This window comes from Hyaena hyaena, unplaced genomic scaffold, assembly GCF_003009895.1.
Source record: "Hyaena hyaena isolate Hyena2069 unplaced genomic scaffold, ASM300989v1 scaffold_660, whole genome shotgun sequence".
Taxonomy (NCBI): domain Eukaryota; kingdom Metazoa; phylum Chordata; class Mammalia; order Carnivora; family Hyaenidae; genus Hyaena; species Hyaena hyaena.
The window spans coordinates 345,273-371,159 of NW_024081292.1; the positions used below are offsets into that span (position 1 = coordinate 345,273).

Consider the following 25,887-nt stretch of genomic DNA (forward strand, 5'->3'; position numbering starts at 1 on the left):
CTTTGACACATTCAGGAATCTGCTGACATCAGAACAAAATGATGCTTTAGCTACATGTTAACCAGCTCAACTCACCTGTCAGCCACTGATATTTAGTAAGCGCTCAAAATGTGCCTGGTATGGTGGCCTTTATCAGCTCATTTAATCCTGTGACAGCACTACGGGGTTGATATTCTTATCATTTTTGTGCTATTCGAGGACAAAACTGAAGTTTTCTTTTTAAGTTTTCTTTCTTTTGGGTGGCTCCTTTTTAATAAAAGAATTAAAAGCATTTTAACAATTTTTTCTGCCTTAAAATGTACTTTTTAGATTAGATATCCATTTTTAGAATTTCATGTCCCTTGGTTATTTGACTTTAGCCATATGCATTGATTTTGGTTTTGAAGTAAATGGAAAAGTAATTTCCTGACATTTTCCATAGCTTGGCTTCTCTGACCTCTGTGCAAAATTAAAAACATTCTAAAATGTATTCATTACTTTATGTAAAAGTTCAGATGTCAGGCTTTTATAACATGAACACAATAAAATATTTTATTGTCAAGTGTTTCTATATTTAGTGTCCTCCTAATGATACCACACAGCCATAACAATGATCACGACCCGGCTGGTGCTCTCCTGTGTTGCAAAACATCATCCTACTTATCTTTGATATCTGGGGCTCCTCTCCCCACCCCAAAATGGTGACAGATGTGAGCTGTCATCCTCTCTGTCCTTTAACAGCCACCACAGATGTATGTGGTGGACAGTTCTGATGGATGGTTTTATGCTGGAGTATTCATTTTGGATGACAGTTTAGATACAACAATGAATTTACTAAATAAGTAAGACTTTCCTATGGCTTTGGTGTGTATTAATTTTATATTGCTGCAAAATAAGTTACCACACATCTAGTGGCTTGAAACAACACCCATTCATTAGCTCATAATTCTATAGGTCAGAAAGGAATCCAAGTCAGCAATACTAGATTGTGTGCTCAGGGTCTCACAAGGCCAAAATCAAGGTTATGGGCTGGGCTGAGACTGGTCCCTTATCTTAAGGCTCTGAGGGAAAATTCACTTCCAAGCACACTGAAGTTGTGGCAGAATTCAGTCCTCTGTGGCTGTAAGAATAAGTCCTGTTTCTGTGCTGACTGTTGGCCAGGACCACTCTCAATTAGAAGCTGCCTGCCTTCCTTGCTACACGGCCACTTGATCTTCAAAGGCGGTAGTGGCACACTGAATCTTCTCGTGCTTTCAGTTTTCCTCACTTACTTTTGTGCCACCAGCCTGAGAAAACTCTGCTTCAAAGTACTCAACTAATTGGTCAAGCCCACTTGAATAATTTACATATTTTAAGGGCAGCTGATTTGGGATTTTAATTACATATACAAAATCCATTAACAGCACTACCTAAATTAGGATTTGATCACAAAAACAAGGGATGGGATTCTTTTTTTTCCTAATATTTATTTATTTTTGAGAGAGAGAGCGAGCAAGCAAGCAGGGGAGAGGCAGAGAGAGAGGGAGATACAGAATCCAAAGCAGGCTCCAGTCTGTAAGCTGTCAGCACAGAACCAGATGTGGGGCTAAAGTTCGTGAAAGGAGAGATCATGACCTGAGCCAAAGTTAGACTCTTAACTGACTAAGCCCCCCAGGTGCCCCAAGGGATGGGATTCTTGATAGCGGGACAAGAGGACATGTTTAGAATTCTGTCTACCATCCGGGGTGTGCATTGTTTTTGGTGTGCCTTCTTGGAGTTTCAAACACACTGGTTCTGGGCGCCTGGGTGGCTCAGTAGGTTAAGCATCCGACTTTGGCTCAGGTCATGATCTCACAGTTTGTGGGTTCTAGCCCCACGTCAGGCTCTGTGCTGACAGCTCAGAGCCTGGAGCCTGTTTCAGATTCTGTCTCCCTCTTTCTCTGAGCCTCCCCTGCTCATGCTGTCTCTCTCTCTCTCTCAGAAATAAATAAAACATAAAAAAACAACAACAAGAAGTAAACTCACTGGTTCTCTGTGCCGCAAAGCCACATTCTAGTCTGTTTCTTATATTAAGTCATTATTTTTCTATCTATATTTTGTTTGTTGGATATCTTTAGGATCTCTCATAATCTTTTTATAGTTAAAAGTACTCAAAAAATTTCCCTTTGTGTTTATTAGAGGTCTCCGTAAGTTGAATAGTTATTAAGTTTAATTTAGGTAAGCTATGGAGATTTGTTTTCTAGAATAGAGTAAAATTTAAATAGTAATGAAGCTTTACATATGTGAACAAATGCATGCTGAAGTGCACTGCAAATATTTTTTATATTTGAGACTCCTTCCATAGCTGATTGATGAAAGCATGGTACAAATAGACTTTCGGAGGAAAAAACTAACTTTTTCACTGGATTTCTATTGCAGTGAATTTGTGTCATGGCTGTTGGAAATTGGAGAGATTCACAGGCCCGAGGAAGGTGTTCACTTAGGACAAGCATTGTTAGAAAATGGAATCATCCACCATGGTAGTTCTTTTATTAAGTACTAAATTGTTCTATTTATCCACAGATTGCATGTATGTTAATTTCATTAATCAAGTTAGCATAGAGCAAATCACCACATTATAGGATGCCTATGTGTTTTTAACAACATTTTCAAGTGATTAATAAATACAGAACTACATTTGAGGGAGTGTGGGGTTATGGTGATTTATTTGCTAAAGTTAACATCAGTGACTACAACACAGGCAAGACTTAGTTAAGTGTGGGAGTGTGGAGGAAGGAATGGCAAATTCTAACTGGAGTATTTGGGACTGTTTCATGAGGGAAAGGCCAGTAAGGTTGGACAGTAAGGAGAGTAGAACTCTCATGGGGACAGAAGGCAGAAGGATGTTCCACCCTGAGGAATAGTATAGATGCTCTGGCACAGGAGTGGTCAAATTCATGGTGGCCTTTTCAGGAACTAACACAGAATGTCACATGGCAAGACAGTATACTTCATGGATAAATATATTGGGGAAGGAGGATGTGGTGAGAAAGGTAGGCGCATCTGATCCCAGAAGATCTTAACTCTCTGGCTGTAATATGGGGGGCATATTCTGAAGGAGGTAAGAAAGTTATGGGCACTTTTAGGCAGAAGAGTGGCCAGAACTTGGCTTTAGAGCCCTTAGATGCAGAAGTGTGGAACATGGAATGAAGACACTTGAGACACTGTGGAGAGCCCTGTCTACCAGGAGACCCCCGCCTTTCCTGGCAGTGGGAGGTTGAGAGCTGTGTTCTTGGGCATGATGAGGGTGTGGCCCATCAGGGAGATTCTGGTGAAGCAGAACTACCATATCTGATACCTGTTGGATGTGGGAGATGAGGAGAGAAGAGCAAGATCAGGTTATTCTGAGCTTTCTATCTAGATGATGGGGATGATTATTCAGAAGAAGGAACAGAATGGGGAGAAGATAAAAGGTTTGCAGCAGGTTGGATATGAGACATCCACAGGAGAGCACTCAGTAAGAGGTTGGAAATGCGTGTGTAAAGCTCAGGGTAGAGAGAGATCCAGACACCAATTTAGGGATCATTTCGAGAGAGCACCAGATTGCTGAGAACATCAATAACAAAGACAGAAGAAAGCAGTGATCATGGGACTAAGAAGTAAAGCCTGAAGAATTTTTTAAAAGATTATTGTTTATTTATTTTTGAGAGACAGAGTATGTGTGGGGGAGGGGTAGAGAGAGAGGGAGACACAGAATCTGAAGCAGGTTCCAGGCTCTGAGCTGTCAGCACAGAGCCCCACACGAGGCTCGAACTCATGAACTGTAAGATCATGACGTGAGCCAAAGTCAGACACTTAACTGACTGAGCCATCCAGGCGCCCTAAGCTTGAAGAATTTCTAATGCAAAATGTGGAAGAAGAGAAAAAGAGAGAAGTATGAATAAATATGGCTTTTGAGATAAGGTATTTCAGTGCTCATTTTTTTAAAATTAGAGTGGGGTGAAAATGAGCTAGATTCTCCCAGTTTTTCCCCACTGCATTGGTTGCCACCAATGTAATGTACCACCATCTATCCAGATAGAAATCATCTGGAATTCCTTTTTATCCCTCATACCCTCAAGCTCTGTGAACTCTACCACTAAAATAGGTCCCTAATCAGACCACTCCCAGGATCCTCACCTTACTCCCAGTCACTATCTTTTCTTTCCTTGCTTCCACTTTTTGTCCTCCATCCCTATAGTACATCTCTTCAGATAACAGCTGTTTGTTTTGAAACAAATGTAAGATTAAGGCATCCTCCTACTTATAATCATTTACTGAGGTCCCATGAAACTCAAAGAAAAGACCAGAACCTCTTGCCATGGTTTAGATCTCTTAGCATGGCCCGTAAGGCCCCACATGATAGGGCACCTGACTTTCTCTGCGAGTCAGCACATAGTATTATACCTGACTCATACACTGTGGCCACTGTGGCTTTCTGTCTCTCCCTTGAACACTCCAAGATGACTCTGTATTTAGGAACTTTGTTCTTGCTATTCTCATTCAACAGTTATTTGCTAATTCCTGATATATGCCAGGGACCTTTCTAAGTGCTAGAAATACAGCAGAAAACGAAATGATCACAGTCTCGGTATTCATGACTCAGGTCTTCAGTGGCACTCTGACTCATCCCATTATTCTAATAAACTGTGTTTTTAATTTCTGAAAATTTTTTCATGAACTTATCACTCGCTAAACTTTTCATATTATTTTATTTATTTTATCTCTCTCTTTATCTCCCATACCTACTCTGGCCACCAATCACAATATAAGTACCATAAGAACAGGAGCCTTTTTTGTTAATATATAGTAAATACTTGGAATGCCCATCACATATAGGTGCTCCATAAATATTTGCTCAGTAAATCAATCAATGAATAATTATATTTTGAGTAAACAGATAATATCAATAAATTGTATATGATTTTGTACTTGATTCTTTAGCACTGTGAGATCACCCTTTAGCATCTAGTATGCTGGAAAGCATCATCCAAAAACTTATATGTAAAATTCAAAATATGTTGAGCTGCATGGCTTTCCTCTTTGCTGCTGCTTTTTCCTTTCCTATAACCCCATGTCCATGCATATACTTGGATCAAGAAGGGAATGCATTTGTTTTGTCCTGTAGTTCATTGAAGCTCAACTAGGTAGAATGTAGAGAGGTTTTGCATACAATTATTGACCTTCAGAAATCAGGAGATTCCTTTCTCATTTAGACTATGTATTTCCAGAGTCTATGTATTACCAATAGAACAAAGAAGGGAAAACCTGTTTATGAATACCTTTGTTTATTTTTTTCCTTACTGACTCTTTCCTTCATTCTGCATGCAAGGTACTCTGCCAGGTGCTCTAAGGTATGTACACAGGAACTGAAGAGCTTTATTTCTTATAGTCCAGTAGTTGTAAGCCTATCTTTTTATCCTGTTCACAAAGCAATCTAGCTGTTGACCTATTTCCTTTCAGAAAGGCATAAATCTAATAGGACGGGAAAATTAACTTTTTGCAGAGAACACTGAGAAGGAAAAGTATTGGTTAACACTAGCTGCTGTAACAAATAAGCCTCAGTAGAGTGGCTTACATTCTAGAAGTTACTTTTTCACTCAGGTAAAGTCTAGTTACTGGTAGAGGATGAAGTTGGGTTTTCTCCCCCACACAGGGTGTTGGTGTTTGGTAGAGGCCCACTGACCATCAGTGGAAGCCTCTTAATGGTCACCTTGAAGGAGTGGTGGAGTTTTTGTTTTGTTTGTTTGTTTGTTTTAAATGGGACTGCACACTTCCCATTGTGCCTCACTTTTGTGAACATGGCCTTGGGTGCAACTCAGTTATGTGGTCACTCCTTATTGCAAGAGGAACTTAGAAATGTAGTGGAGATGCATGCTCAGGAAAAACAAAAGCTAAACCAAGGTAAATAATGACCCAGTTTCTGCCACTGAGGCATAGCTCCCAGATCAATATAAGATCTCTGCAATTATATTAAAGACAGAGTAATCATTGTATAAACGTGTCAACATGTAATAGTTGTAAAAATAACTTTTAACGTTTCTATTTCAGTAGAGGTTTCCAGGATTGTTAATTTGAGTTGTTAATTTGAGTGATGTCAAACCATTATGAATTAGAAATAAAAGAAAAAAGATCTTAAAGCTGTCAACAATTGATGTTGCTATTTAAATTTGTTTAAAAAAAGGTTTAAAAAATGCAACATTTTGTACTTCTGTGGGATTATTACTATATATGTGTGTATGTACATATTTAGAGCAAAGGAAGGACAGAGGGAGAGAGGGAGAGAATCTTAAGCAGATTCCACACTCAGCACAGAGCCCAATGAGTGGCTTGATCTCACAACAGTGAGATCATGACCTGAGCCAAAATTAAGAGTTAGAAACTTAACTGACTGAGCCACCCAGGTGCCCCAGATTATTAGTATATTTTAGAGTTACACGCTAAGCTTGCCATATTTTCCCATTTTGACTATGAGGTACCTCACGATAGATAAAAGTATGTTACAGAAATTTTATTCCCAAAGCTGGAAGGAGTTAAGGTGTGGGGAAAGGATGTTCTTTGAAAGGGGCTATTAGGTTATTTTCAACCCACCCTACCACTCTTTCTTACATGTTTCATCAAAGGTGATCTAGGACTTGTATGAGGACTAGTTGCTTATTTGCATAGTGCATTGGGTTCTGGAAAGTGAAGATACAACTATTTTGCTGACTTTACAATGACAGAGCTTTTATTACTTTGCCTGAAGTCGTGAATAACTACTCAAACATATTCACGTCAATTGTAAGTTAGTACAGAGTTGGAATAATATTTATTAAGTATCTTTATGAACAATCTTTTAGAGTCTGATCTGTTCTTCAGTTCATAACTTCTGGAAGGTCTTAAAGAAATTACAGAGTTCCATAGAGAGGGAGCCACCCTTATTTATTCTGTTAAAATGCTTTTCATAATATTTTTTAAAGTTTATTTATATTTGAGATACAGAGAGAGAGAGAGAGAGCAGGGAAGGGGCAGAGAAAGTGGGGATGGGGGGAGAGAGAGAGAGAATCCCAAGCAGGCTCTGCACTGTCAGCATGGAGCCCACTGTGGGCTCAAACTCATGATCATGAGATTGTCATCTGAGCTAAAATCGAGAGTTGGAGGCTTAACCAACTGAGCCAACCAGGAAGCCTTTCACAATATTTTTAATTGCTTCCCTCTAATGAGAGAAAAAATCAACAGCATAAGATTTTTTTTATAAGGGATATCAGAATGGGAGAATTTCAGTCCTCATCAATTTATCCCCCAACTCAGACACCACTTTTCTCTAATACAATTTTGAAAAGGAAGTAGGAGATAAATTCTGGATTAAAATTTAATTTGAAGTTTTGGATGCAAATACCCTTTGATTATTTAACTTATGAGAATTTAAATCTTTTTAAAGAATGATATTTGTAACCTGATTAACTTTTTCTGAGAAATAATGTACTGAGTATTCTCTATTCCTATTGTTCTGTTTGTACAGTTTGACATTAGTGGCCTGTACTATTATTGTTATCAGGATTTGGTCCATGGTAATGTTAGATTTGGCATACAGAATTTTTGTTGCTAAAAGTAATAATCCTTTTTAAGTGTCCAAAATTAACCTGTACAGTTTCCCTCCAACTGGTAAGAGAACATACTATGCATTTTCACTTTAATAATTTTATTAGAATGGAAAAATATGAGCCATACATCCTTGTTTTATTAGTATGTGGTTCCAGCTACATTCTAGTGAAAATAAAGTTCCTAAAATAAAGTTGAATGGACCATCTGTTTTAAAGAGAACATGCAAAAAGAATTGACTGTTATTGCCATTATTCACATTGCATATATTGTTGAGAACTTCATAAAAGCAAAGCCTTGCTATACCAGGAGTTATTGGGTTGAGACAGCATATGCTTTCCGTATGATATACTGATAATACTTTCTTGTCTGAGTCTACTATTTACATTATAAATGCTTATGCAAGAATTCAGAGACCTCATTCATTATATCCAGTGGTGTGCTGAAGTTGGCTTGTACAAACTTAAGAGAGCTGGTAATTAAATTTCTTAAAAATATGCAAGCTAGTTGTGAGGCACAGCTAAGATTAAAAATTATATAAATAGTACATAAATTTCATTATAAATGAAGTTCATATCTTATTGAAAAAATCTTTAATGTTTATTTTTGAGAGAGAGGCAGAGCACAAATAGGGGAGGTGCAGAGAGAGGAGACACAGAATCCAAAGTAGTTTCCAGGCTACAAACTGTCACCACAGAGCCTGATGCAGGGCTCAAACCCACAGAACTGCAAGATCATGATCTGAGCGACTCAGGCACCCCCAATTTCATGTATTATTAAAACTCATCACTTCCTAATTCTTTTACTACCTTTTCTACATTCTTGGTGTTATTTATATCTATTATTTCTGCGTGCTGGAATTACTAAATAATGTATCACTGCTTGTCTAACTCTGTGTTCAGTGACTTTATTATGGTAGCTTGAAATTGACCAGTGTGGGATTATTTAATACCACAGAAATTAGTGAATACTACAAGTCAGTACTTCTTCTGCCCCACCATCGAGAAAGCCAGTTGTTAAACATTTACCAGGATATCCCTAGTAATATCACTGAATCGCATAGTTGTTTAAAAGATGGCAGTAAGCAATCATCCTCATAAAATGACCTGAACTCGCAACAATTCATAAACCCATTTTCCATGTTCAAGAAGTTGAGGGAGTGCAGTTGAGTGCAAAACTATTCACTGTTTTTCCAAGGCAACAGCTAAGAGTTGCAAATTAACCCAAGATTACTTGTCAAGGTCACAAGAGTTTGCCACACAACTAAGCACTCCACTTTGAATAGAAATTTTAAACACCACTTCTTTTATTGTGGTGAGAGACATTTGGGCTCAAAGTTTCCTTGAATTTTGAAATATCAAGACTATCGTTTATTTCAATGAATCTTAGGAGATAAAAAATGAGAAGGGTAGATTGCTGAGAAGAAATAAATAACTGATCTTGAAACATACCATAGGATTTCAAAATATGTCTCTCAATAGTATTTTTCTTTCACACATGCTTTTTTCTTTTTGGCTTGATCTGGAAAAAAAGGTGCCAAAAGGCTGTGTTGTCTATCTTTCTTTGGCAGGAATCCTCTGTCGAGCTCATGGCTGCAAGCCATGCACTTAGTTTGGATAAGTTGGGGTAAAATAGCTGAAACTTCACATACGTGTGTGTGTCTCTGTGTGATAAGTCTTTGGGCTTTCTTCTGGATTCACCAAATGTAGATCCTGGAAATTAATTCTGACAACTTTTCTCCCCCTTCAACATTTTTAACAAAAATAAAGGTCAAAGTCTTCCATCTAATCATGAAAATAGAGCCCGTTGCAGCAAATTATCTCTTCTGCAAATGTTACATTCCCTGTAAATAAAACATTTAAATATAAATTCTTTGAGGTTTAATTTGAGATTTTCTCTTTCCCAAAGAAAGTCTTTGTTAGACTGTGTATAAGATAATTTCTCCTAGAAGGAAGAAAACTTGAAAGGAAGTTAAATAGGAGTCTATTATCTCAGGGATGAAACTGAAGGATGACTGCTCTCGTTTCTGCTGAGAAAAAAAATTAAGTGACATGTAAGAAAAGCATTTCTCAGTTTAAGAAAACTTGAAATTTTGGAATAAGTTACATATTGAAATGACATTATCTACTCCAGAGTTCTAAACACAGGATAAATGGTCAAGATTGGTGTATGTGTGGTCTTGGCCTGATTGCTGTGGGATAAAACAGATAAATACTAAAATTCACTTCTAGGACTCAGAATAGAATTATAACTCACAAATTAGATTAGCAGCTCTTTAAAGGGCACTTTTTGCTCGACTTCATGGCACTGTGAAGAAGTAGAAAATACAACGTCGTATATTTATATAAATAAAGTAATACACTATACACACTCTCATACTGTGCTAGCTGAATGTTGCTAAACTCAATTTATTTCCTAAATCATTATATTGAAACTGTAAATGTATTATATAACAAAATCTTCTCATGAATCTTACTAAAATAATATTACTGTGTTAGGAAAACAAAAGTTTTTAGTAAAACTGCAAGTTTCAGTATTTGGGAATTTGTATTTTATAAACTTATTTGGTTTTATTTGCATCTTTTTATATTGTCAGTATTTTAATATATTGTTTCTATGTTCTTAGTTACTGATAAGCATCAATTCAAGCCAGAACAGATGTTATATAGATTTCGCTATGATGATGGAACATTTTATCCAAGAAATGAGATGCAGGATGTGATTTCAAAGGTAACAACCTCTCCCAGAGCATTTTATCAATAGCAGAATTCATGTTGTCATATTTCACCAGGATGAAATGCTGTTGAGAGACTGAAAAATATTCTTGTGCCATAGAAAATGGCATAGATAAGCAAACCTCTCAATTCTTGCTGTTTAGAGTATCTTAGAATTTAGTCACTTTTTTTGTTCTCTTATGTAGTTCTAATGGAAGTAATGAAATTCCAGTAACCAGAAGATTGTATCCATTGAAAAACTATGTCACATTTAATGACAAGTGGCCATTATACTTGAATAAATTAAAAATAATGTAAATATATAAAGTTCACGTGACAGTTTTGTTTGCACACTTGACAAAATTTATATTGATGTGTAATGAACGTGTAGTATGAGGTATTGCTGCATAGATTTTCTACTTATATCTTGAAATTTTACATTTTAAGAAAAATAGTTTTAAAAACCCTTTGTATAGGTATATGTCAGATGTTGTATGTGTATGACAAACTCATAGCACATTTTATCCTGTTTTTATTATTTCATTGATACTATTTTTCTGATGTAGTATAATAGTTGAATAACTTCTAAATTGGTAGAGATTATATAGGGATTCCAGAATGTTGATGGTGGATTTATTTGTCTCACAATTTCATTGGTTTGTCCTTTGAGTGATCTTCCTTGTTTTTGAAATAATCTTTATTTTATAATAGGGAGTGAGATTATATTGCCGTCTCCATAGTCTGTTTACTCCAGTGATAAGGTGAGTCTGGTTTCTAAGTCCTGGACAACTTTTGGGGAAGTATTTATATTACATTAGGTAAATATCATTGAGTTGGAACTTCTTGGCTTATTTCGTTTTTCTTCCATAAGTGAAGAATTTACTTTTAAAGATTTTAAGTAATAATTTATCTTAAAATATTCCTACATTTTCTGAGGCTCTAAGTATGCAGTTTCTTCCACTCTTTTTATTCTGATTTCTAAAATTATTTGCCATTAATTCATGCTAAATTACAGATTTGATAATGAAAGGATCCACAGTTAACATTTAGTAAATAATAGTTGACTGGGAGATGGCCTGGAAATACTATGATTACTGTATATTGAGTTTTTTCAATTAAATTGTATAATTGAAACTTGGATGTGTATTTTCAGAATATTTCCTACTAATAGTCTTTTATCCAAAGAATATATTTTGTACTTGAAAATTAAGAATTTCTTTGGAGTTAATAAGTAAAATTTTATAATTTTATTCTCAACCATGATTTTCCTCCTGTAGAGATATGCCTTATTTTTTTGAAGTAGAATCATAATTGATTTTCAGTTTATCTCTTTAAAAATAGAGCAGAAAACTTTGAGTTTTTTGTTATTACTAATAAAAGTGTTCAGGAGTATTATTGTATTTTTGTAACATATACACTTAAAGCATGTAGTGTCATGATACACTAATTTCCAGTGGGCAGATATCATTCAGAGTTTACTAACTGAAACTTAATGTTCAGAGCAAAAAAAACAAAAAAGGATTTTCTATTTCCAAAATGAATGAAGAGGCATTTCAGATCATAGCTATAGAATCCAAATGTTTGTTGTGCCATGTTTCTATTTTTCATTCTGGTTTCCAACTCCAAAGAAACTCAGAGCTTAAAAAACAAACAAACAAAAAGTTCAGAAGTTGCTGTTTATGTGTATTGGAATGCCCATTAATGTTTTATAGAGAATACAGTGCAGATCCTGGAGGAAGAAATAGAATCTCACCCATTACTTCAGAAAGTGCCCTGTCCACTTCCACAAACAAGTTTTATAAAGTGGAAAGAAGTGAAAATGAACCCATATTTATGGATTCTCTGCTAGAATTTTAGCACAGACACCCTGCAACTATTTTGAATAACTAGTACTAAAAGATGGCTATTTCACTCAGTACCAGTTGACTACTTAATTTGTTTTTCCTGTGAAACTAATAAAAAGCAATAGTGGTTACACTTTTCATGTCACTTGTGTATATTTACATTTTGTATGTGAGAAAACGTACTGTGAAAATATTTTTGAGCCATATGGGACTTCTTATCAAGAAGGTTATATTCCATATGAGCTGATAAGAAGGAATTGTTCTTTGGCTAGAAATGACAATTGTTTATGAGTTGTCAAGGGAAAATTTATAGGGGAAAAACATAAAATGGATGGAATGTATGATAGTTATGCTTTTAATATGTGTGAACTCAGCTTACAAAAAGAAAAATGATTTGGGTGAAGAATTCACAGGCCCACATGTGTTTTGTAATAGCCTGACTACCCTTTTCCTTCTTTATTGATGCTTATGGAAACCAAAATGAAATGGATACTGAAGTATCAGAAACATAGAGGTAGATTCTAAATGATTTTTTTAATGTTTATTTTTGAGACAGTGAAAGAGAGAGAGAAAGAGAGGGAGTGTGTGTGTGGGAGGCACACAGAGAGAGGAGAGGCAGAGGATCTGATGCAGGGCTGGAAGTCACAAACCATGAGATCATGACCTGAGCTGAAGTCGTACACTTAATCTACTGAGCCACCCAGGTGCTGCTAAAAGGATTTTTTAAAAAAAGAATCTGCTGTTGATTACTGGCCAACTTAGTGTATTTATTAATAAAATCTCAGAAATTTCAACCATATTTCAGGGACTTTTTTTTTATGAAAGTGGATAGAATGAGGTAAATATTAATTGTAAATTGCTGTCAGGGGCTAAAGAACTGTGAACAGAGCTAGTAATTATTTATCACTTCAAGTTGTTTGAGGTTTGGATCTTTTGACATTTTGAGAAGACTGTCATTTTCTCTTTGATCCAGGCCTGCAAAATGAATGAATTATAGATTTCTGCCCTTGGAGCCCCATTCTGATCAGGAGTACTTTGTTGGTATCTAACTTAACTTTGAATGATTTCTCAGATCTGAGAAGTCTAGGGAAAGGAGAGGCTGATGTACAGTGTGCTGGTTTCCTTGGTTCCCTGGGGATGTGGTGTCACTTGTCCATGCTCTGATCAGACAAAATGAATGACAGGGTTCTCAGCATGTTTACTTCAGGACAGGCTTGCTATCTGCCACTGTGACTGAGCCAAAGGAATAATCCTCTGCTGCAAATCCAACCTTCCTGGAGAATTCAGGAATAAAAGGGGTTGCTTTATTCTCCAATTTTGAAGATTTTGTTTTTTTGTAGAGTCTATCTTGTTTTGAGGGAAGAAGTTCTATTTTGTTATTATTTTATTAATGAGATACTGTATTACTAGCTAAGTTATTACCAGATAATAGAGCAGTAATAATTTACTTGTATAAAAGGAAATGTCAAAGAAGAAATGTCTTACCAAGTACCAATGTGATAGCTCTTATGATATGAGCTAATGAAGGAGTTTTCAAGTATTATGTATACCTTGTAAATCTCTCTTATTTGCACACAATTTGGACAATAGATTCAGATTATATTGAATCTTCTGCTGCACACTGATATTAAATGACATGTTTTCCTGCAATTACTTGTCCTTTTGCTTAATGTTTTTGGCTTCTGTTTCCTTTATAGAGATAAAGATTACCATTTAAGAACCTACAAATCTGTAGTCATGGCCAACAAACTGATAGACTGGTTAATTGCACAGGTAAGTAGACAAATAGAAGTTGCTGAGTTACTTTCACTGCTGCTTTAAACTTTGGGGCGGTTTAGATACCTTTTTCTTAATTGCCATGTGCAGATGAGATGCAGTGAGATAGCTTGGCCAAGCACATACAGCTAATATGAATCAGAGTTAGGAGCTGAATCTAGGTAACCTGATTTCAGAATCTTCAACGTTAATTTTTGTACTATATGGTTTCTCAAGAGAAAGATGTTCTTATTTTTAAAATATTAACTGAGATACGTCAAGAAAACTAAATGTAATTGGAGTATCACTGAAGTGTACTTATTCACATACACTAAAATTTCATGCAAGTGTGTATTCTATTTAGAAGTTAAGAATTTAGATGAAAGTAAACAATTACCTTTAGATAAAAACTAATTCATATATCCAACGGGCTAACTAGAGTCAGAACCTTTTATAACATTGTGGTCAATACATGTCATTGGAATTGGTTCTGTACTTGGTATCAGAATTGGGGTTTCACATAGCAATTATAATCTCATAGAATTTACATGAACTTGTACTCTATGTTGACTCTGTGAGAAAACTGAAGAAAGGTGTTTTGAAGCAAAATTTGGTACTTAATAAATATTTAAAGTTCTGACTCAGTGGAAATCAATGAGCAACTTGTTTTCTCTTTTTGGCTTCTTAAAATACTTTTCAAATATGAACATTAGAAGAACAGAATAAACTACTCAAAAGCTGGAACAAGTTGTAATTATTTTTTTTTCCCTTCAGGTTTTCTCAGGGGTCTGTTACAACAATGTCTTTAGAAATTGTATGTAGTAGAAATCGGAACAATGGACTGGGACTCCAGTAAGCTAGCATCTGATGATGGTTCTGCTGATAAGTAGTAATGCAAAGTTGGACAAGTCACTTAATCTCTCTCGATTTTATTTTCACAACTATTCTACTTACTGGAATCATTATCTAAGAGAGAAACAGGCACAGGGACATTAGAAAAACTTGCTAGGATTAACAACAGATACTTTAAAACAAATGAGTGGACAAAACATACAAAGCATGCATTGTAGGTGAATAATAATAAGCCTGAAAGCAAGGATGAAAATAAACACAGAGTTCAGGCAACAATATGGGGCCAACCTGATTAGGAAGAAATAAGATGAGAAAGCACTTTGTAATCACAAAATCTACAACTGTAAGATTTTACACACACATACACACTTACGTATTCATATATATGATTCCATACTTCTGCGAATAAACTAGAAGTTATCCAGATAAAAACATATCAGAAGGTTGTATTGGGCTTTCTTTATTGCTTTGGTTATATGATCTGATTATTTTTTCTGCAAGATAGTGGAAGAGAAGCTTACAAGTACAGGCTAAGCCAAACAATTTACTTTAGTGTCTTACAACTCATCTTACATTAAGAGGTTCCTTTAGGTGTCCTTAAAGAGCAAAGCCAGGAAAGTGAAAGCAGAGATCCTGCATAATGAGTTTTCATTAACTTTATTTAGTGTGTTTTCAATATATAGGTTATTTTCTTGCTGGGCAATTGAGATATAAGATTGAAAAGGGATCATTTGTGGTAGCAATAGATTTTAGTTAACATATGTTTTCATATTTAAACACTGTGGCTTTTGTCAGGAAATGTTAAATCTTTGTTTTTCACTTAATCTCAAAAAAAGGTATATATATGTGTATATATAGCAATTATGTGCATTGTGAGCTTACAAAAGTAACGTATGATGTAATAAATGTATAGCTTTGTCAGTATCATGCTGGGAACCTCAAGTGAAGTAAAGACGGAATAACAGCTTTAGTTGCCTAAGTTGTGTTATATTTTTATGTGGTAAACAGGGGGATTGCCGTACCAGAGAAGAGGCAATGATATTTGGCGTCGGACTCTGTGACAATGGATTTATGCACCATGGTAGGGATTTTTATTCTAGATACTTACAGATATATTTAACTGTTTTGTTTTTGTTAGGACCCTGCAAGTATGTCAGTGTCTTAGTTAAGTTATTTCGAGATGAACCAGCAAAAGTGTATGGGTCTTGCCATTTGTCCATGCTGGGTCACCACATCTGCATTCAACTTCATCGCTGGTGCCATTGCTATACTAGTTACTATTATCTACCAGTTGCTGTGACTTCCCTTCTATTTTTCTAGACTGATTTCAGAATAGCAAAAGCTTGAACTAGAAGTTTTGGGTTTTTTTTTAAATAGCTTTTTTTAAAAAATGAAATAATTTTAAATAAGACTTGTAGTTCTTTTGAATGCCAGTATATTTTAAAATAATTAAATAAGGAACACCTGGGTGGCTCAGTTGGTTAAGCTTCAGGCTTTAACTCAGGTCATGATCTCACAGTTCGTGAGTTCAGTCCCCACGTCAGCCTGTGCTGACAGCTCAGAGCCTGGAGCCTCTTTGGATTCTGTGTCTCTCTCTCTCTGCCTCTCCCCAGCTTATGCTCTGTCTCTCTTTCTCTCAAAAATAAACATTAAAAAAATTTAATGATTAAATGAGAACATATGTGGTTGGATAATTATTGTTCTTTTTAGGAAAAAATGCTTTTATTTATTTATTTTAAATGTTTATTTGACAGTGATAACAAGTGTGTGAGTGGGGAGAGGGATATCAATGCATAGCCCGTCATGGGGCTTGATCCCACCAACTGTGAGATCATGACCTGAGCTGAAATGAGAGTCAGACGCTTAACCAACTGAGCCACCTTGGCACCCTGAAAAAATGCTTTTAAAATGATCTCAGAGAATAAAATTTTAAATCTCTAGAAAAAATCTGTTTCATTTTGGCTAGTAATTAAAGATTTTCTTTCCTGTTTGATGACTTCATTCCCCCTAAATTTATAAAAATAATAAGATTTAGTTTTCCCTCTCTATTCATACCGTCTTACAAATTCCACAAATCCAAACAATCTTTTTCACTGCTTTTATATGCTTATAAACACACACTGGATAACACTTCTGCCTGTTTGTCACATTCAGGTTATCACCTTTTTTACGAAGAAGGAAATATAGCAAATTTGCAGTGATGTTGAGAGCATCTTTGGTTAGCATACATTCATTTAGGAATTCCATTACATCCCACTATCCCTAGAGCCCTGTATGAGTTGTGAAAGAGAGTTTATCAGTCCATAAAGAACAAAATGAGGGGCGCCTGGGTGGCTTAGTTGGTTAAGCGTCCGACTTTTGCTTAGGTCATGATCTCGTGGTTCGTGGGTTAGAGCCCCGCGTCGGGCTCTGTGCTGACTGCCAGCTCAGAGCCTGGAGCCTGTTTCGGTCTGTGACTCCCTCTCTCTGACCCTCCCCTGCTCACGCTGTCTTTCTCTCTCTCTCCTAGAAATAAATAAAAATATTAAAAAAAAAATTTAAAAAAATTGGGAGAAATGGCATTATTATAAGGAATTAAAACTATAATATCAATCTGAAAACCTTCAAATATTCTAATTTCTCTTTAAGGGATAAATGAGCAGTAATTTTATCTAAATATCTTTAAATATTGAATTAAAAAAATATTGAGTTAACAACAAAAGTTTTCCCTATGAAAGTCTATGTCATAAAGCACAACCAGTTCGGCTCTTGCCTGGCCTTACTGATGTCTTTCTCATTCCCGTTAGACTGTTTGATGGAAGAAAATAGCAGTAGCAAAATAGCAAATAGATTTTGGGAAAGTGCTAAGATCACATAGTCAAGACCCAACTTGATCTCAAGTATATTCTCATTTCTGTTGTCAACTGTGATTTGTATTAACTGTTTAATTTGTGGTTGATAGTAGATTCATTTGTTGACCCAAGTTGCTGGCCAATTTTCCATTCAAAGATCAATACATACATCATCCAGTCAACAGCTATTATGTGGAACTCTGTAAAGATAATGAAATAAAATAGCTATCATTTTAAAAAACGTTTATTTTGACAGAGAGAGAACAGGGGAAGGGCAGAGAGAGAGGAGGAGGCAGGAACTAAACTACCCAGGCGCCCCCAAAATAGCAGTCATTTTGTATTGCTTTCTATATGGCAATTTAGTCACACTTATTACCTCATTTTAGTTCTGTACATTATGAAGAAGGTTTCCCCATTTTAGTGATGGGAAAACTACAGTTCAAAAAGTTTAAGTAACTTCTCTGGGGCTCCTGGGTGGCTCAATTGGTTCAGCACCAAGTCTTGAATTCGACTTAGGTCATGCTCTCACAGTTTGTAAGGTCGAGGCTTGTATAGGGCTCTGCACTGACAGCATGGAACCTGTTTGGGATTCTCTCTCTTTCTGTCTTTGCCTCTCCCCCACTCTCTCCTTCTCTCAAAATAAATAAACATTTTTAAGAAACAAAAGTTGAAGCAACTCTTCCAGTGTTACACCCAGAATCAATCCCAGACCTGGAGGTCTGTTTCATAATAAAGACAAACTTTCTACAGTGCCATGGGACCATTATCTTCCCTTTAGCTTCCTGGTTCAATGGATCCTGTTTTTCCAACAAGCACCCTTCAAAGTATTAAGGATAGATAGATAAATAGAAATAAAGAAGATTTCTATTTTAAAACATTTTGCCAGCTGTTGGGATCACACTGAATATAAATTCTGTCTATCAATACCTAGCCTTAGTTTTTAACAAATTTTTAATGTTTATTTTTGAGAGAGAGAGAGACACACACACACACACACACACACACACACACACAGAGCATGAGTGGGGGAGGGGCAGAGCAAGAGGGAGGAAGATAGAATCCTAAGCAGTCTCCCGACTTGGAGCTGTCAGCACAGAGCCAACGCAGGGCTTGAACTCTCGAGCCATGAGATCATGACCTGAGCCAAAGTTGGATGCCCAACCGACAGAGCCCCCCAGGCTCTCCCAGCCTTATTTTTAAAAAGGTTAACTAAACATAAACCTTGTATCATCAGGGCATGCCAGGAACCTTCAGGATTTTGGGGGGAAATATTAACATTCAGATAAAAGGGGAAAAAACTGACCTTTATTAAAATAAGATTATTTGAGAAAAACGTTTTTGAACAGAAAAGAACTAAGAATTAGTGGAAACTAAAATCACATTTCACCCAGAAGATACATTTCTGGTTTGAAGTGTTGGAACAAAAGTGACCACAGTGGGAATTTCTCACACACATAAGAGTAACATTTACCCACTTGAATTTTCCCATAATTGTTCAGGATATTAAAAACTACTCCAGATGTTCACTACAAATTCAAAACACTGTAGGTTTCTGTGTTTTGGATTGCATACATATCTTGATTCAATATAATCTTTTATTTAAATTTGGATTTTAATCTGGAAAGTGACAGATGGGTAAGTACAAAAGAGTCAAAATTGAAAAAATACTTAAAAATTCAAAATCCTTAGTTAATAGTAACTTAAAGAAAACGTCAGCTTGAAGTTATAGAAAGAGCAAGAACAATATCATAGGGATCTTTGTGAATGTAACTTGTTCACTGAATGTCTGTGAGTAAGGAAAATGAGTTTGAATTTTGGATTAATTATAACAATTTGAATTTCTGTTTTTTGTAGTCCTTGAAAAAAGTGAATTCAAAGATGAACCCCTACTTTTTCGTTTTTTTGCGGATGAGGAAATGGAAGGATCAAATATGAAGCACCGACTTATGAAACATGATTTAAAAGTAGTGGAAAATGTTATAGCCAAATCATTATTAGTAAGTCAACATGCTATATAAGTTTTCTTCTCTTATTCTGTTTGATTTGTGCCTGTTTTCATAGTCGCTTTGTGAATAATGTTAATATTTTGCATTTCAGATTAAATCTAATGAAGGCAGCTACGGTTTTGGGTTAGAAGACAAAAATAAAGTTCCAATAATAAAGTTGGTAGAAAAGGGGTCTAATGCTGAGGTAATGTAAATTAGCATTTTTACTTAAATTTGTTGTCCATGTCGTACAAATAGAGACGTTCCAAACAAGTTGAAATCAGCTTTTATGTATCTTTATTGAAAATAGTGTTACTGAGTGATCTTATTCTGAGGTTCTACCAGATGCTCTTGGGATTTGTGATAGAGTCCATGCACTCAACAATAGTTGGATGGAGATACTGTAAAGATCTACAACTATGAACTTCTTGACCTCCTAGGAGGTCACAGGTTTCATTCATGACCCCGGGACTTCTGTTCATCCTTCTTGCCTCGAATCCTGTGGAGACTACATCCAGTGGGGGCTATCTTATGTATGTCAGATAACTCTTCCACTAAATCAAGGGCTAGGTCTTTTATTTTCCTATCCCTTTTGACTCATATATATATAACTTTCATCAGTAAAGCACATGCTTTGACTTACTTTATCGTTAGGTTAATGCTGATTAATGTTCTCACACCTCGCCAGCCTTTTAAATAGAGGAATCTCCTGATCATTTCTTCACTCATTCAGAATGATTTGTTTAGTACCTATTATATGCAGGCAGTGTTCTAGTCTCTGGGAATACAGCAATGAACAAAAGAGAGAAAATTTCCTGTCCTCATGAACCTACTGGGAGTGTTATATCCCAAATATATCAGATTTAAAGTATTCTCACCTTGCTGCCTGGCTTATACAATGCTTAATCCTCAAGCAAATGTCTAAATATATAAATCTTAAATAAAGACTGTGAGAATGAATGAAGCATGGCTTTAAACTTTGAGTCTATTTAAAGTTACCGGTAAACTTCCATCCATCCTCCCATCTGCTAATGCCCAAGGTGTCTGTCTTTTACCAAAACACAGACTCATGCAAGGCAATGTTTTATGTACAGCACATTAATTTCAAACAAAATAACTCTGGTCAACTCATACTTAGTGGGCTAGGCCAACAAATGACTATTTTCAGTAATTTTCTGTGAGAAGGAGATGTTTCTCCCAGACATTTTCTGAGGGTGTTCTTAGGGCACAGCTTTATCTGTCTTTGCCATTAATTAAATGTCCTTTGCCAGGTTTTCATCTGTTTAGCTGGTAATCAAAGCAGGATGTAGTTTATAGGCAGTAGGACTGGTTAAGAATTATGGCCTGTGGGCTGGAGAGGTAATGTCTTTCTTGTCATCTTTTCAGCTCCTGGCAATCTGTGCTTTTTGGAGCTCTTTTCCTTGAGTTCCAGGCCATCCCTCTCTCCTGCCCTGGAGATACTTACACTGTATCTATCATGCTAGTGATGCATATTTGGTTGTCATTGATGTCCATATAGAGGTTGAACCTTTCTGAGTTAATTGGATATAAATAGAAAACACAGTAAAAAAATTAACCTAGGGTTTGACTGTAGTTTAAAGGATGAAATAAGAAAAAGCACTATAAGATATAATAGAAAGAGGGTCACAGGAGTAGTACAAAGTTAAGTCATAGAAGAAGGGGGTGGATTTCTGTATAAATGGGTGATCAAATATTAAACTAGGTCAAAGAGAATGATAATTGTGTTATCTCCCCCACAGTTCTGTTGTGTAAAGTTGTATAAAAACATTGCAGATGTGTTAAAATGTCAAAAATCTGTAAGTTCTGGGTCTTTTCAGCTTCTAATTCTGTGGAAAAAAATAGGTTCCTTTTTAAAATATGATTTAATTTTTTTTTTTTGCTATTTCTCTCTTAGATGGCTGGCATGGAAGTGGGGAAAAAGATTTTTGCTATTAATGGTGACCTAGTTTTTATGAGACCTTTCAATGAAGTGGATTGCTTCCTGAAATCATGCTTAAACAGCAGAAAGCCTCTAAGAGTTCTTGTGAGCACAAAGCCAAGGGAGTAAGTTGTATGATTTATGTGGGATTTAAAAAAATTATACAGAAATGAATAAAATAGAAACGTAAACTAAATACATGTCAAGAATTAAGTGTCTCATTGCTTGGAACATTTAAACCTCACCAACATCACTGATACCAGTCTTTAAATGATGGGAAAAACTTCTTTGCTTATAATGCTAATGCTTGCTGCTCAAATCAAGTAGTTTCAGTGGAAATAATTCTTTCTTTTTGTGGCCCAAATTTTCCTGGTCTGGGTTGGGTTCAGTTTGATTATAAGTGAAGAACACTAGTAGAACGCTTGATAATAAAGAAGTGCATTTCCCATGTTCATCTCTAACAATTTCAGGTCTATGAGTTGGTTCAATACCATTTATAATTAAGTGCTTATAAGAAATGGAATCACAGCCCATGAAATACACTTCTTTGTGTTCTTATACTTAGAAATATGTCCATTAAAAAAAAAGCCTATCCATCTACCTATATTAGAAAAAATCATGTTGATGATAGCAAATTTAGAGTATAGATTTTTCTAAAGGAAGACACGTTTCTTATAATCATATCACCGATAAATAACTATTGTTATTTTTTAAAATTCAGATAGTTGATTTTTCTAAGTACTGATGCAGATTCACACAATCCTATATTTATAAAATATAGGATTGTGTTTTATTATCTGTTTTTTGAAAATTAATAGGATATTATGGATATTTCTTGGAAGACATTGGCTTTTCTTCTGTAAGTCACTTCTGGTCTAGTGTTCCCATGTCACATTTCCATGATTTGTTTAACCAAATAATTAATCAATATAATGCATATCAAGCTCTCAGCATAATGTCTATTTAAAGTATTATGATTATATCAAAATTACTGTTTAAATTTTAATTATATCATTCATTAACAGTGATAATCAACTTCATTAATTTTCAGTTAAATGAAGGTTGCCACTTTAAAAACAAAAGGTTGGGGCGCCTGGGTGGCTTAGTCGGTTAAGCGTCCGACTTTTGCTTAGGTCATGATCTCGCGGTTCGTGGGTTCAAGCCCCGCGTTGGGCTCTGTGCTGACTGCCAGCTCAGAGCCTGGAGCCTGTTTCAGAGTCTGTCACTCCTTCTCTCTCTGACCCTCTCCTGCTCACGCTGTCTCTCTCTCTCCTAGAAATAAATAAAACATTAAAAAAAATAAAAATAAATAAAAACAAAAGGTTTATTTAACTGCTTATGAAAATATTTTTAGTATACATAGTATTCTTCCCTGCCTTAATATATATATATTCAGCTATAGCTGGGTGCACTCTTTATCTTAGGATTTGAAATGCGATGCAATGAGCTAGATTTTGCAGCATTAACTCAGCCAGGTTGCTGCTAAAACTTACCAAGGAAAGAGTGAGATGACACATTAAAATTTCTAATTTAGGAAGACTTTGGGCTAGAGGGCAGAGAATACCAATAACAGTATCTTCTCTCTAACCCTAATTTTGATCTATTACTCCCCCTTTGTCCAACCCTGTCTAGGATAAGGCTCACCCCATTGCCTACCTCTGGACACTCTGAGGACATTGTAAAGGAAAAGGATAGATTAGAAAGGCATTAGGGGGTAATAGTCTGAAGCAATCATTAGTAAACATAAAGGTCCTCCCTATGGCCCCACTGCTCCTTGATTTAATCCTGCAACTACTGATTCACTGATCCTGGACATTTCAACAGTCAGATCACTTCTGAAGTCCTCAACTTTAAGACTAAGTATATAGGGGCAAATCCTCAGTCCCAGTATTAGCTGCTAGATGAGCAGCATTGGAACCTGGGTCCTCTAACTTCTTCCTTCAGTGTTTGTCACACAGTATCTGGAACCCAGTATTTCTGATCCAGGTTCAAGCTTCTCTTCCATCACTTGCTTGCATTTTGTGTTGTTTCAACACCCTCATCCATTAAAAAATGGAGATGATAAGAATGCCTATGTCATGAAGATTCTAAGATCAAATAAACTTAGGTTAATAAAGAACTTAGTAATCTGTTCAGCAGATAGTGTGTACTCCAGTGATGTTATCTTTGATGCTTATCTGTTCTTTCATTTCATTTTTTTCACTGCTTCTTTATTATATCATTTTATATTATATTCTATTTTAAGGATACTAATTTTTTTATCTTTTAATTTGCTTGAAATCTACAGCTTTTCCTTTATGCTAATATAGGATTCTTATAAGTCATTCTTTCATATTTTCTTACAATAGCTACTTATACTTGATGTAGTATCCTGTCTGGGGGTGGAAAAGGAGTAAATATGAAAGGTAAATGCAAATGAAGTCTTCCTTTGAATCTAGATGTATTTTATACTTGATAGCATCAAAGAGTTTTTCAAAAAGCTTTCTTTGTCGCAGATTATTTAGTGCACTTACTTCCTCCAAGAAATAGAGCGTTCCTTTTGTATGGATTTAATTCTTCCTTAAATAGACAATATAGTGGTCACAGCAGGGAAACATATTTTCCAAAGATCATTTTATGAAGAGAGTCCCAGAATAGACCAAAATGCATCTCATGGTGTTTTGTACAAAAGTTTTAAAGAAATATATAATAATCTTGAAGATTAGAGTCAACCTTCCCTAGCAATATTAGAAGAATAGAAGACCTTGCTTAGAAAGAACTGAGAGACTATTAAGAATTTCTCACAATCCAAAAGCAACAATAACTCACCATGGCCAGAAAGCCCTAAGTCATTTCAGCAAAAGTGAAATCTCATTCATAACATATAAAAGCATGAGCTTTTCTTCTATTTTTTTGTTTCATGCTCAGAAAATGTATTTATTCCCTTTTCTTTTCCATTTTCATGCATCTTTTTTTTTTTCTTGAAAGACACTAGTAACAGGGTGCTATTGAAAGTGCATAGAGCCTTAAACACAAAAAAGCATATATTTAAGGATAAAGGATAAATTAGTTCTTTGACCTCTACTCCAGCAATATGCAGATCACTTCTTAGTATATAACTTAGTTCATAATAATACTTTCGAGTTTTCCTCGGACAGACATTTCTATCACTGGATGCTGGTGTGCCTGCCTAGGTTATATTTCAGATAGCAATACCGGGCTCTGCCGTCAGGCATAAATGCTATATGTGGCTTTCTTGAATGTTCTAGGGACAACATTGCTCAAACTGCTCTAGTGGCTATTTTATAACCTGTAAGTAAGTGCCACTGTACCTAACTTCAGACTCTGTCTAACGTGCCCTTGAAGTGCTGCCAACATTTATTTCATGATTAATTCATCATCTTTTGGAAAACACTTTTGTTTCTTGGGCATCAAGGGCTATCCATCAAAATTTATTGCATTGTATTCATTTGTCATTGCTTTGGACTTCAATTTAAAATACTCTTTTTTATTGTTCTGATGTTCTTCCTTATCTCGTGTTCTCTGCTTTTCACTGTTGCTCTCTGATCTCTGGCTTCCTTCTGTGGAGTAGCTCACTTCTTAGTGCCAAACTGGATATCCCTCATTGGTTTGTCCTCACAGTTTAACTCCACTTCTTTCCTTCATCTTCTTTTCAGTGGGGATTCGTTGAAAATATATCTTTTCTTATTCAGGTTTTCCTTTTGATGCAATATTCTTTCAAAATTTCACTGAGTAAATGCTAATGTTAATCACATTCTTAAATTATTTTGATGTGCTGTTTGACACAGCTGTTCTTTTTTTTCTTTAAATAGTTTATCGTCAAGTTGGTTTCCATATAACTCCCAGTGCTCATCCCAAGAAGTGCCCTCCCCCATTCCCATCACTCCCTTCCCTTCTCCCGCACCCCCCTCAGCCCTCGGTTTGTTCTCAGCATTCAAGAGTCTCTCATGGTTTGCCTCCCTCCCTCTCCCCAACTGTTTTTCCCCTTCTTCTCCCATATCATCCTCCATTAACTTCCTCCTAATCCACGTATATGTGCAAACATATGGTATCTGTCCTTCTCTGCCTGACTTATTTCGCTCAGCGTAACCCCCTCTAGTTCCATCCATGTTGCTACATCTGTTCTTTATAACTAGCTTTTTGTTGTTATTCTTTGATGAAGTTCCCAACGGGTAGAAATGTATTAATTCTGTGTTTCGTTTATTACTTTTAATAAAGAAGTCACAGTGCACTGTCTTCTTTGTGACAGTAAGCTAAGGAGAGAAGCTTCCATTTTATTGAAGTGCCTACTAGTTCATAGCATGATTCAGGGCAGTTTACTGATTTCTCTTTTAATCTCTACCCTGCAAACTAAGTTTTAGTATCATCTTTCTGTGGAAAAACTCAGGCTCGGAGAAGGTAAGGAGTTCA

General features: G+C 35.9%; 1 protein-coding gene across 1 annotated transcript in view; it reads left to right on the forward strand.

Moving 5' to 3' along the window:
• The window catches only part of PREX2 (phosphatidylinositol-3,4,5-trisphosphate dependent Rac exchange factor 2), a 299,267-nt gene that overhangs the window by 120,919 nt on the left and 152,461 nt on the right, over positions 1 to 25,887 (forward strand). Inside the window, exons 11-18 of the mRNA XM_039216921.1 lie at positions 2,377 to 2,477; positions 10,184 to 10,287; positions 10,983 to 11,032; positions 13,813 to 13,888; positions 15,731 to 15,803; positions 19,408 to 19,550; positions 19,651 to 19,743; positions 21,454 to 21,602. Coding sequence (XP_039072852.1) covers positions 2,377 to 2,477; positions 10,184 to 10,287; positions 10,983 to 11,032; positions 13,813 to 13,888; positions 15,731 to 15,803; positions 19,408 to 19,550; positions 19,651 to 19,743; positions 21,454 to 21,602 — 789 coding nt within the window. The remainder of the gene's footprint in view (positions 1 to 2,376; positions 2,478 to 10,183; positions 10,288 to 10,982; positions 11,033 to 13,812; positions 13,889 to 15,730; positions 15,804 to 19,407; positions 19,551 to 19,650; positions 19,744 to 21,453; positions 21,603 to 25,887) is intronic.